This window comes from Propithecus coquereli, unplaced genomic scaffold (assembly GCF_000956105.1).
Source record: "Propithecus coquereli isolate 6110/MARCELLA unplaced genomic scaffold, Pcoq_1.0 Scaffold120, whole genome shotgun sequence".
In the NCBI taxonomy this organism is placed as follows: domain Eukaryota; kingdom Metazoa; phylum Chordata; class Mammalia; order Primates; family Indriidae; genus Propithecus; species Propithecus coquereli.
Genome location: NW_012136081.1, coordinates 5911865 through 5924130, shown reverse-complemented (window position 1 = coordinate 5924130; position 12266 = coordinate 5911865). Strand labels below are relative to the sequence as shown.

Sequence of the window (12266 nt, the reverse complement as noted above, 5' to 3'; positions counted from 1 at the left end):
TGGCAGCAGATATAGGGCTGAATGGCAGAGGCAGTGTCCTCCCACCAGGACTCAGACCCCTGACTCGGGGTGGCCCCGGCTGGCAGCTAGTGTCGAGCTGTCCAGGACGTTGGAGCGGGAAACACGAGGGGGCAGCAGCGAGTGGTGTCAGCGCAGAGCCCCACGCTGGGCGGCAGGAAGCCCAGGTCCTCCTGACAGCTGGGCCCAATGAGCTGTGCAACAAAGCTGGCAGGTGTCTATAGTCTCTGTGCCTCAGTTTCCCCCACTGGCCTAAGCTCATAATCTCTTCTGCCTGAGATGGTCTAACCCAGCCCCACATGGAGCTGCGGGCAGTGCCCTGCGTAGCCCTGGTCAGGCTGTGGGTGGAAGCTCCGAGGCTGGCCCAGGTCAGAGGTGGGTGTCGGCTCTGCCGGGGGTCTGTCCATTCTCACCAGCCCGACGAGCACCTTCCCCAGGTTGCCCCTGCCTGTCCTGGGGCTGGGCATGCAGGGGACGTGCCAATCCCTGGTCAGGAAGGCACAGGGGGCGGGGCTCCCCCTCAGCTGCTGCCACCCCTTGGCTGAGAGTGCCTCGGCCATCTGACACTTGCCAAATGGCCCCGAGTGGGTCATCTGGCTGCACCACCGCAGGTCAGCCCAGTCTGGGAGGGAGCTCCCCAGGCCAGAGCACCCAGGCTGGGCCAGGCGGGCTCCGCTGGCTTCCCCAAGGCCAGCTGGGCCACCCCACACCTCCTCCAGAGTCCTGTGCTGGGGACGCTGCGTTGGCAGAGCCTCTGATCCTTAAAAGGGAGTGTGGGGGGCTGAGGGTGGGAGGGGCTGCTTCTCTCTGAGTGTGACGCTCCAGGCCCTCCTGGTGCCTCATGCCAGCGGGCAGACCTTCTCCTCCCGGCAGCTCCGGGATGTCTGTGGCTCAGTCCCCTACGCCCCAGACTGCAGCCTGCAGAGCTGGCTGGGATCCCACAGGGAGAGGGTCAGCTGGCCCCAGGGCCTTGCGAAGGGAAGAGGGCCGACCCCTGGCACAGACCCCTGCCCAGCTGTGTGGGGAAAGGCTGCCATCAGCTCTGCGTATGAGATGGAGGGTCCCAGAAGCTCCGAGGGGCCACCCGGTGAGATGTGGCCAGGCTGCCCTGTGCCAGGATTCACAGTGTGGTGGGTGGGAAATGGTGGGTGGGTGCTGGAGGGGCTTGGGGGATCCGCACCAGCCTTGGTGGCTCTCCCTCAGCCGAGACACCCAGGGGTGGGCCAGCCAGAGTTCTGTTGGCTCCTGACACGTGTGTGTGTGTGCGCGCATGTGTGTGTGATGGGAAACACACATGCGCACACAAGCGCACTGACACGACAATCCACATGCACTCGGAAGCCTGCAGACCTGTCGCCATGCAGGCGCACACGCACAGGCTCCTGCGCACAGGGACTCGCCACAGACACGCGCCCCCACCCCACGCACAGGCCCGCCCCCGCACCCCTCCCTGTTGGTCTGCCCTTCCTGCCCCTCATCCATCTTGCCTGCCAGCCTGTCCCTCGTGCCCCATATCCTTCACACCTTCTCATCTCGCTGCTCAATACCAGGAGGCCGTGTGGCAGCCATGGCCGCGGGGAGATGGATGGGCCAGGTGGGGCTGTCAGGGTCCAGGGAGTGACGTCTCGAGGAGAGGGGGCTCTGGGTCCCAGCGTCCCCGGCTGTCCAGCCAAAGCCTGCTGGGTTCGGGCAGGGGCGCTCAGTGTGCGGCTGCAGCCCTGCCCTGCCGAGTTTGTGCTGTTGTGGACACCCTGCAGGGGCCTGCGTCGGGACCGAGGGATCCCAGCAGTGGGCCCTGTGCAGGGTTCCTGCCCTAATGCCAGTGTGGGCATCCTGGGGATGGTGGGGGCGGCGGGCAGGAGCTGCAGCTCCCCAGTGAGACCTTCCTCCGCCCCAACCCGAGGCAGCTCCTCCCTGCATCTCTGCGCTGGGCGGCTGTCCTGGCTGGGGAGAGCCTTGGCCAGCGGTAGCCCCGAGCCCTGACTCCCCCGAGCCGCCATGGCAGCAGGCGCATTACACACCGCAGACGCCCGTCGGGGCTGTGCACCCGGCCACACACAGGTCCCCTCAGAACACCCGAGGTACTGAGGCTCTCAGAAACACGTGTGTGTGGAAAAACGCACACACACACACACACACACACACCTCAAAGAGCACATGGGACAGGCACATGGGTTGGGGGCCCCCTCTGGGTTGTGGCCTCCTCTGGAAGCCCCCCTGCCGGCTCCAGGACGGTCCTCCTCCACACCACCAGCGCCAGGACACGCAGCGTGTCTAAGGCCACACTGGCCAGACCTGCCCAGATCCTGTGGCAACACCTCCCTTCCACCATCCACTCCTCCACAGAGGGGCCATGCAGGACAGCGGCACAAACCACAGACTGTATTTTCCATTTTACAGAATGGGAAACTGACGCCTGTGGCTGGGGCCTGGCAGGTGCACAGCATGTGGCAAAAGGGGCCCCTGGGCTAGGAACCGTGCCTGAGGACCCACTGTTCAGATGGGAAGGCTGAGGCTGGGCAGGTGGGGCTTGGGTCAGGGAAGCGGGGTGGGGGCGGGGGTCAGCGAGGGCAGGGCAGGCACAGAGAACGTGAGCTTCTCCGTCTGGATGAAGGCAATGCCCTTTTCATAGTAGGCGGCCTCATTAATGAACACAGGGGACACGGTGGACTCCCCTTCGTAGAGCACATCCTCGCCACTGAACATCTGGAAGACGGGAGCGCCGGGCTGCAGCGGCTCGAAGTCTCGGTCCTGTGAGGACAGCCAAAGGCCAAGGTTGCTGGGCCGACCTCTGCCCTGACCCCAGCTCAGCACCCACGAGATGCCCGTCACTCGGGCCTCTGCCCCTCACCCATCACCTCCTCAATCCATGTGTTGGGGGCTCATGAGACACCAGCCTGCTCTGTTTAGAAACAGAGACACCAGTCATCTTGGAAAGACGTTTGTCACTGTGGGAGTGGAGCGTGCTTATGGGCACAGATATTAAAGCCGGGGTTCAAATCTTTGCTAACATGTGACCTTGAGCAAGTCACTTAACCTCTCTGTTCCTCAGCTTTCTCACCTGTAAAATGGGGCTTATAATATCTCCTCCTATCATTCTGGGGCTTAAATTAAATGGGTTAATTGTAATTAAAACAGTGTCTGGCATACGGTAAGTACAATATAATACTTTATTAAATAAATTTTAAAATTAAAGGAGAAACCATCCAAAATGACTTATTACTTCATGTCAGCAAGGTAGATGGGCAGGGCTGGGTTAAGGTCCTCTAGCCCCTAATACTGAAAGGACGGTGGTGCTCCCTCCACCATAATGTCATTACAGGTAAGATAACGCCTCAAAATAAAACTGCAGGGAACGAGGGCCACGGGACTGCACGAGACTCTGTTCAACAGCGACCTCGTGTGGCAACAAACAGAGCAGCTGCCAGTGGGCTGCCAGTTCTCCCCAGCCACCCATCCCCAAGGTACAAAAGCAGGATTGCCCCACCCTGGAACATTCAGAAAGGGAAGGCCTGGAGACAGAGACACCGGACAAGCTGCTGACAGGCATGAGGAGGCTCATGGAGTCAATTGGAAAACAAGAAGAGAGCCCTGTATTTGCACCTCGAAGCGGGTAAATTGGGTCATGACTGCTCCACATCCTTCCCTCCCTCTGCCTCCTGCGGCCAGGGGGAGGCCACCCTGCACAGGAGCAGCCAGGGCAGAGTGTGGGGGCTTCGGGGAAAGCAGTGGGGGCAGGCCGGGGGACGGGGACGGAGCCCAGTGTCCTGTCCCGCTCCTGAACCTGAGGTGCTGGTGACCCTGTGGGAGGCTTGGCTCCTCTGGGACTCAGTTTCCCCTGCATGCCCCAGGGCTGTGGCCCCGGAAATCTGCACCCCCCCCCCACACACACACCTGCAGCTGAGGATGCACGGTGCCAGCCAGGTCCCCGTCCTTGGCGCGTGGGAAGTCCACGGTGCCCGCGATCCTGTAGGCTTCCGCCTCAAAGGCAGGAAAGTCCGTACCTGTGCGGGAGGCTGGGTGTGTGAGCCCATCCCTCCTGCCAGGCTAGCGGGAGGAGTGGGCTGTGGCTCCCTGGCCCCTGAGCCAGGTGGGCTCTTCTCTGGACCTCAGTTTCCCACAAATCCCCTGGCTCTCACCCTGATTGAAGAGCTCGATGAAGTCCAGAGCTGCGGCCACCAGGGCCCTCATCTGGGAGAAAAGGTCAGCCCGCAGCACGCCCTGAGGCTGGGGGCCCAGCTCCAGGCCTGGGGACCGGGAGGGTAGGGGTGAGGCAGGAGCCCAGGACAGTTGCCAGGCCTCAGACATCAAGGCCCTCCTCAGGCCCCGCCCCTGGCCCTGGCCCCGCCCCAGGTCCGCCCCTTTAGCCCTGGCCCCGCCCACTCCCCCGGAGGCCCACCTATTCCGTTCTTGGCCACCGAGTGCACGGCATAGCTCTCCTCCCCCTGCTGCTGGTACAGGAAGACCCGGCAGGACAGCTCGGGGTGCTGCAGCTGAGGGTGGGAGGGGCGTTAGGGCCCCAGGCCTACTTGGGAGGGGAAACTGAGGCAGAGTGGGAGAGCATGGAGGAAGCACAGGGCACCACCCGCCTGGCCGGGTCTGTCCTCTGGCTGGGGGCTGGGGTTCTAGAGGCCCTGGAGGACTTGCAGGTGGCAGGCCTCGGGGACTGGAGCCCAGGCGAAACTAGGCCCGGGGAAGAGGGGCCAAGCAGAGGGGCACCATCCCTTCTGCTCCCTCCCCGCCTCCCTCTCTCTGCCCTCTGGAGGCTCTGTGCCAGGGGGCTGGGGCCACCTGCAGGTGGTGGCACAGGTGCATGGCAAAGACGTTGTGGGCGTTATCGACGATGAGGCAGGTGCCCATGTTGGCTGTGGTGTTGTGCAGATCAAGGATGAAGTCGAAGGCCTGCCCCGAGGCTTTGGGCCCCAGCAGCTGGTTTAGCTCTTGGGCTCTTGTCACCTCGTATGGGTCATCCGGGCTGGCCCTGGCACTGCAGGGACAGGAATGGGGGATACGGGTCCCCCACAGTCTCAGTCAGCCGTCAGTGGTTTAACGGAAGGAGGCCCTGCAGGAAACACTCGGAGCAGTGCAAGGGAAAGCCTGGCTGTGCTCACTGCTGTCCGTGGCCCTCACTGGCTCCCAACTTCCCCATGAAGCCCAAGCCTCTCCTGCTCTCACTCCAGCTGCTCTCACTCCAGCCACACTGCCCGAGCACCATGCTGGTCTCACCCCCAGGCCTTTGCTCTTCCTGGGCTCTCCACTGGAAACTGCTCACTTCTCTTCACCTGGCTAGCTTTTACTCACCCTTTGGGAATTGGCTGAGATAGCATCTCCTCCAGGAAGCCTTCCCTGACTGCTCTTGGCCAGGTTCCATGCTTTGTGTAGCCCACCCCCTGCATTGAGCCTCCTGGGTTGTGGTTGCTGGGCTCTTCCTCTGTCTCCCCATTAAGCTGAGGCCAACAGCTTGGTCCTGTTCCCCATTCTGTCACCAAACTGACCAGAGCCTGGCCTGGAGGTGGGGTTCAGTGAATATCCCTTGGAGGAAGGCATGAACAGCAGCTGGGGCACAGGACAGGTGAGCAGCCTCCAGGGCTGATCTGAGGGAAGCTCTGGGTCTGGGGAACCCGGAGGAGGGCCTGGCCCAACCTACAGTCAGGAAGGGCTTTCTGGAGGAGGTGACATTGATCTGGGTTTCTCTGAACTTTCAGTTCCTGGGCATCACAGGCAGAGGGGCAGCAGAAGCAGAGGCGGGGGTGCCCTGCGCGTGGCTGGGGGGCAGTTTCTGGTAGGGACTCTGCTCAACTGCCTGGGCCAGCCGGGAGGCGAGGGCTCTCACGTGAGGAAGGCACTGGTGAAGGTGCGGTTGAGGTCGCGGTCCACGTAGCGGCGGCAGGCGGCTGCGGCCGCCGGGTTGGCCAGCACCGGCGTGGCAGAGAAGCTGGGTCTCTGCAGGTCCTCCGGGGCCTGCAGCCAGTGCCTGGCCAGGTAGATGCCGGACATCTCATTGCCGTGCGTGCCCCCAGTCACGGCCACGCGGCACAGGGGCTCGCGGGGCACAGGCAGCGAGCACATCCGGGCGTAGCCTGGAGCACCTGGTGCGTGGGCACACTTAGGAGACCCTGGCATAGACACGGGGATCAGTGCTCAGAGCTGGGATGGTCGTGGTGAGCTCCCTGGGGCCTGAGGAGTCCAAGCGGGGTAGGGCAGCTGCCTGTCACAAGGTGTGGCCAGACGGTGGTGTCAGCTGGTGTCCCACCCACACCCCCAGTGGCCCAGCGCAAGGGCGCCCTCTGGAGGTTTCTCCCACCCGGCACCTGAAGTGCCGCCATTAGCACCTTCCTCTGAGAGTGAGCACTGTCTTCCCGGCCTTTCTCTGCAGAGCCAGTGGTCCTGCTCCTTTTGAGAGAAGTTTCCTTCTCCTAAGTTGAGAAGAGGGGCCCAGACATTCGGGGGGATAGGTGCACAGGGGTGCACTCCCTACAGGAAGAGGAATATGCTCCTGCTTCATGGACAGGGACACTGAGGCCCCATATGGGAGTGGAGAGTGTCACAGGAATTAGCTGTGGAGTGTCTGGCTCCAGGCGACCCTGCGCCCTCCTGCCCCTCCCACTTGCCCCGCTGAGCTGGCGCAGGGGCCTAACAGAGAAGTGCTTACCTGCTGATTCGGGCCTGGGCCTCCCGGGCCACCAGGGCTGGAGTGTCCAGCTCCTAGACAGGCGGGTATTTATGGGTCTGGCGATCTCTGGGCAGGAAGCGTTTGTGTCAAGTTGGCGGACAGCCAGGGCGGGCGGGACGGGCTGAGGTCCGTCCAGCCAAAGGTCGGGGTGGCTGGTGCCCCCGCCCCCGCCTGGTGGCACCCTACTCTCCACTTACCGCCACCGCACTCATTGAGTCCAGGTCCAGCAGGCAGGTTCCTGTCCTTGCCCTTGGTCCTTCCTCTGGGAATAGGGATAGCCCCGCCTCCAGGGGCCAGGTAGGGCTCCCGCTGCGGAGCTGCACACAGCCTTGGAAAATTATTATTATTATTATTATTTTTTGAGACAGAGTCTCACTGTGTTGCTCGGGCTAGAGTGCCGTGGCATCATCCTAGCTCACAGCAACCTCAAACTCGTGGGCTCAAGCAATCCTTCTGCCTCAGCCTCCCGAGTAGCTGGGACTACAGGCATGCGCCACCATGCCCGGCTAATTTCTCTATATATTTTTAGTTGTCCAATTAATTTCTTTCTATTTTTAGTAGAGATGGGGTCTCGCTCTTGCTCAGGCTGGTTTCGAACTCCTGAGCTCAAACAGTCCGCCCGCCTGAGCCTCCCAGAGAGCTAGGATTACAGGCGTGAGCCACCGCGCCCGGCCAGCCTTGGAAAATTATTTGCAGGGATTCTTTAAGGCCTGGCATGAAGACAGCCTCCCCCAGAGTGGATTTTCTGGACTGCTGTGTACAGGGGTTTTACTGCACAGGTGTCCAGCCCATGGTGGCCCAGGCCTGGGGTCCAGCCTGGAGCCCCTGGCAGACCCCGGGGCAGAGTCTGCCCAGAGGGGGCACATTCCTTAACGTTACTAGGTAGGCCAGCAGTGGGGTGGTGACTTGGTTTTGGCCACCACCAGACCGGGCCACTGAAAGTTACTATGGAGGCATGCACCTCCCAGATGACAAGTCCCCTCCCTCCACCACCTCAGCAATGTCCTTCTGTCCTTGCAGGTCCCGGAGGGGCATGGTCACTCTTGGGTCACCCTTACCTAAGGGTGTGCCCTATGGGGTCCAGTTTTACAGCTTTTTGATACTTTAAGCAACATTTCAAAATGTTTCATTAAGTATTTTGGTTGATTTTAGGGACAATATAACTCAAATGACTCAGTTTGCTGTTCTGGAAGTGACCCTCAGACCCATTTTACAGATGTAGAAACTTAGGCTCTGACGGAATGGCTAAGAGCACACAGAGCTCTGGAGGCGGGACTCGGGCTGGAACCCAGGGTGTCCCCTCCGCCCTACCCTCTCCCTGCTGCCTCTAAGCGGCAAGCTGGGAAGGTCAAAGGCAAGGTCCCCGCACCCAGCCGTGGGGCCTGCGCCTCCCACCAGGCGCAGCTGTCTGCTGGGAGGAGCTGAGGACAGTCCAGAGGTCACTGAGGAGAGAGGTAAGGCCGGACCAGGGGGCTGTCCAGCCCGGCCAGCAGTGTCTCTGTCTGCCAGGCCCTGGGGCCCTGAGCTTGAGCCTCCCGCTGGCTCTGGTCTCGGCCCTGCTTCAGCACCAAACGTGGGTCTTCCCAGGCAGGCCCATCCCCGCTCCAGATACCAGGCCACCAGTCCTGGGGCCTCTCGCGGGCCAGGCCCCTCTAGACTGAGCCTCTCTGAAGCCACCCAGGTCCCACGCAGCTCTTTGTGTGGCCGGGGCTCTCCCACCCCGCAGGGCTCTGTGTGCTCAGAGCGGGGCTCATGGGGACTATGTTTCTTCCTCTGTCCCCTCGGGCAGCTGGGGCCTGGACAGGTTGCTGGAGGGGTGGGTGAAGCGTGAGGCTGGGGCACCAAGAGGGCCAGGGCTCCCTGGGAGCTCCCCGCAGGGCCATCGCCTCCTGGGCTCTGGAACGTCAGCAGAGGGAGGGCAGAGACCACCATGGGCTGGTGCTGACGGCCATTGAGTCCTTCACGGCCCCGAGGGAGCTGTCGTCAGCCCAGTTTCACAGGTGTGGACCGAGGCCCAGGAGGCCAAATGGCTTGGCCCAGGCCGGGGCAGGAGGTGGAGGCAGTTGGCAGAGGAGCCTGTGAGCCCCCCAGTCCCGCTCTGCTCAGGGCGGGGGTCTCAGGGCACCCCTGCTTTATCAGTCCCAAGCCTGAGTCTTTGTTCTAAAGGCCACCCGGGCTGTGGGCGCTGCTGCCTCGGGCGGCCTCTCAGGAGGGAAGGGCCCGCTCAGCACACCCGGCTATTTTGGGGGCTGCTGGGGGCCAGAGAGCTTCCTGTCAGGAGCTCCTGGGCCCCCGGCTCTGGGGAGGACAGAATAGGGGTTCTGGAAAGTTCCACTTCCCTTGGCTGGGGCCCAGCTTCCCTGTTTTGGTGGGCGTTTATAGACAGGAAGGGAGACCCGGAGCCGGTGCAGGAACCCTCAGAAACAGCAGCCCCCGATCCCGACAGAGTGTGTGCGCGTGTGTGTGCCCATGTTTGGGGATGCGTGCCTGAGTTTGCATGTACCAACAGGCTTGCAACAGCGTGAACAGTCTGAAGGGGGCCGAGCCCCACCTCTGAGCCCCAGCGGGTAGAGTGGCCTCCCCTGGCCCTGTCCCCGATCCATGACGGGCTGCGGGCTGGAGAGAGTCGGGACTTGCCGGGCCTCGGCTTCTGCCCGGACGTGGGGCTGAGGCTCTTTCCTGGCCAAGGGCAGCTGCGAGGAGAGAGGGGCACAGGGCAGGCTCGAACCTGGAGACGGGGTGGCCCCTGGCGTGGGTGAGGGCAGAGGACAATAGCACCGTGGGCATCAATGGGTCCAACTTCTTCACTGCAGTTGGGGAAACTGAGGCCCAGAAAGGGGTCAGAACCTAAGCCAGCCCACGAGTCTGTACAGCGTGGCCCAGGAGGGCGTGTGGGGCCTCCTGCCTGGGCTCTAACTCCCCTCTCTGCTCGCCCCTCCTGCAGCCTTTTACCGCACGTCGCCAAGGGCCCAACAGCCTCCCTCCAGCTCCCTGGCCTGCCCGGCACTCCACCCTTCTGGAAAGCCTCGCTTCTTACGGCCTCGGAGAGAGGACATTGCTGTCCTCTGCTCGGCCTCCAGACAGCCTGTGGCCGCGAGAGGCCCCAGAGCTCAGTCCTGGCTCCCTCCTCTGTCCACCCCTTTCCGATGGCCGCAGACACCATCGGTCTGCTGATGACTCCGGTTCGCATCCCAGACGCAAGCTCGTGTATCCAGCCGCTGCCCTGCCGCCCTCGCCTGGACAGCGCGGCACAGGTACAGCTCAGCCCTGTCCTCAAAGGGCTCCCAGGTGGTCTGGGGTGCTGGGCGGAGAGAGAGCCAGACAGGACGGTGGGGCAGTGCCGTCTCCCCCTCCCTCCCTCGCCCTCTCCGACATACACGTGCGCACAGACGTCCTTCATTCATTCGCCCGCAGGCACTCTGGGGGCTGCTTGTGTGCCAGCTCTGCCTGGGTGTTGTGGACACATCCGTGAACTAAACCATATTTCTGCCTTCACGGATCGCACTGTCCAGCGACCCGACTCTTACCTGGGCGTAGACGGCATGGATTTCAGTCCCCAGCACTCGGGGGTAATGAATGTGTCATTTCTTCTTATATTCCTCCAGAGCACATTGAAAACCCCTGAGCCCATTTGCAGTGGTGACAGGAAGTGGCCCCTGGGTCATCTGGTCATCCATCTCCTGCATGGTGTCAGGAAAGAACCTGGGATTTCTCTCGTGCCCCAAATCAGGAGGTGGGGCTGGGTGCTGGTCCCCAGTGGCCTCCATCTTCATCGTAGCTGGTCAGCTCCATGGTGGGCGCTGCCAGGGGGCTACTGCCCTGGTCACCACACAGATGCCCCCAGTGCTCTCCCCACGGCCAGGCCTGGCATCCCCTAGCCTATCCACACACCAGGCACAGGTCCACCTGCGCCATCTGCCTCGCCAGCACTCTCCTTGCAGCCTGTTCCTGGGACCCTGGCATACCCCTTCCCGCCAGCCTGGTGTCCTGGGGTTGGTGCGAGAGGAGGACTCACCCCATATTGTCGTTTTTCTTATCGGCCACTCTAGACTGTAGCCAATTACCACATAGATGTAGAACCCGCATCTATGGCTGAATCTGACCCCTGACCCCCACTGGGACCACCCCCAAGCCTCTTGGCAGCAGGATGAGGTTACTGATGGACAAGGAGAGGCTGCTGTCACAACCTCGAGACTGTAACGTGGCCCTGGGAAGCTCTGGGATGTGTGTGGCCGAGGCCACCTCCGCAGCCAGGGCCTCGGTGCCCAAGGATGGCTCAGTTGCATCCCACAGTGGGGACCCCAGGGCCCTGGAACCCACTGGATGCTCACGCCAACTCTGAGAGACAGGTGGGAACCCCATCCTACAAGACAAATGTCCACCTAAAAGGAAACTCAGGACCAGGCACAGTGGCTCACGCCTGTAATCCTAGCACTCTGGGAGGCCGAGGCAGGAGGATCGCTTGAGCTCAGGAGCTTAAACTCAGAAGTTCGAGACCGGCCTGAGCAAGAGCGAGACCCCGTCTCTACTAAAAATAGAAAAGTTGTCCGGGCATGGTGGCGCATGCCTGTAGTCCCAGCTACTCGGGAGGCTGAGACAGGAGGATCACTTGAGCCCAGGAGTTTGAGGTTGCAGTGAGCAGTGATGATGCCACCACACTCAGGCACTCCAGAACAGATGGGTTTATTTGGGAAGAGCACAAAGGAATGGAATCTGGCACATGCTATGATGGGGTGGGGGGGTGTCACGGCAAAGGGGAGGCTTTCGAAGACAAAGACAAGTCCACGTAAGCATAAGCTGCTTTGAAACAAGGTTCAACGATCACAAGCTCATTGCAGGAGCTGGTGTGTGTGCCTCAGTGGAGACGTTGTTAGGTCCGTGTCCCTGTACAAGCATCTTCTTGGGGACACGGTACTCTTGGGGAAGCTCTTGTGATATGTCCTCTCAGCGGTCTACATGCAATAATGTCTTGTGATAAGTCCTGTTACAGGCATGCACGCGTGAAGGCTTCCTCATAGCCTCCCCGGACTCCATTTTGTTAGCGTGTGACCTAAATGACTCCATTTTGGTTCCAGCAACTTTTGCACAGGGAAACTGAGGCTTCAAGAAGTTAAGGGACTTGCCCATGGGCACCCAGTAAGGCTGCAGCAGTGGAGTGGAGCAAACCCAAGCTTTCCAGGTGGATGGGGCCACTGTGGGAGCCCGAGGGGGCTGCAGAGCCCCAGTGTGTGTGGGGGGTCCCTAGGAAGGCAGCAGCAGGGAGCCGGGTGGGGCAGAGGGGGAGAGGGAGCTGGAGGACAGAGCAGCACGAGGCCGGAGGGGCTCAAGGCTCGGTACAGCTTGGTGTTGCCAGATCAAAACAGGCATGCACCGTCTTTGTTCAGTGTCTGGGTGATGCTGCCTCCAAGACTGGGCCCGTCAGCCGCGACCAAGAGAGCAAAGGGCTGGAATTGTGGAGGACAGGGTCATGGGGACACCGGTCACATTTTGCGGCCTCCCAGCCCGCTTCCTGTGACTCTGCTCCACCAGTCCGAGGCCCTGAGGGTCTGGGGGCTGGAGGGGCTGCGAGGCGGCA

The 12266-nt window shown here is 61.8% G+C and overlaps 1 protein-coding gene across 5 annotated transcripts; it reads right to left on the bottom strand.

Moving 5' to 3' along the window:
• Positions 1-2419: 2419 nt before the first annotated feature.
• Positions 2420-6740, bottom strand: ACY3 (aminoacylase 3). 5 transcript variants are annotated; one of them, XM_012665471.1, is made up of 8 exons: positions 6671-6740; positions 6351-6434; positions 5852-6134; positions 4810-5005; positions 4418-4511; positions 4158-4265; positions 3913-4022; positions 2420-2769 (listed from the first exon to the last, which is right to left on the bottom strand). In XM_012665471.1, exons 3-8 carry the CDS (start codon positions 6085-6087, stop codon positions 2554-2556), a joined length of 960 nt encoding a protein of 319 aa, XP_012520925.1. In that variant the 5' UTR covers positions 6088-6134; positions 6351-6434; positions 6671-6740; the 3' UTR covers positions 2420-2553. The 5 variants fall into 5 exon arrangements, with proteins under 5 accessions (XP_012520925.1, XP_012520923.1, XP_012520924.1 ...); XM_012665469.1 differs by lacking the exon at positions 6351-6434 and having other exon boundaries at positions 5852-6226; XM_012665470.1 differs by lacking the exon at positions 6351-6434.
• Between the last annotated feature and the right edge of the window lie 5526 nt (positions 6741-12266).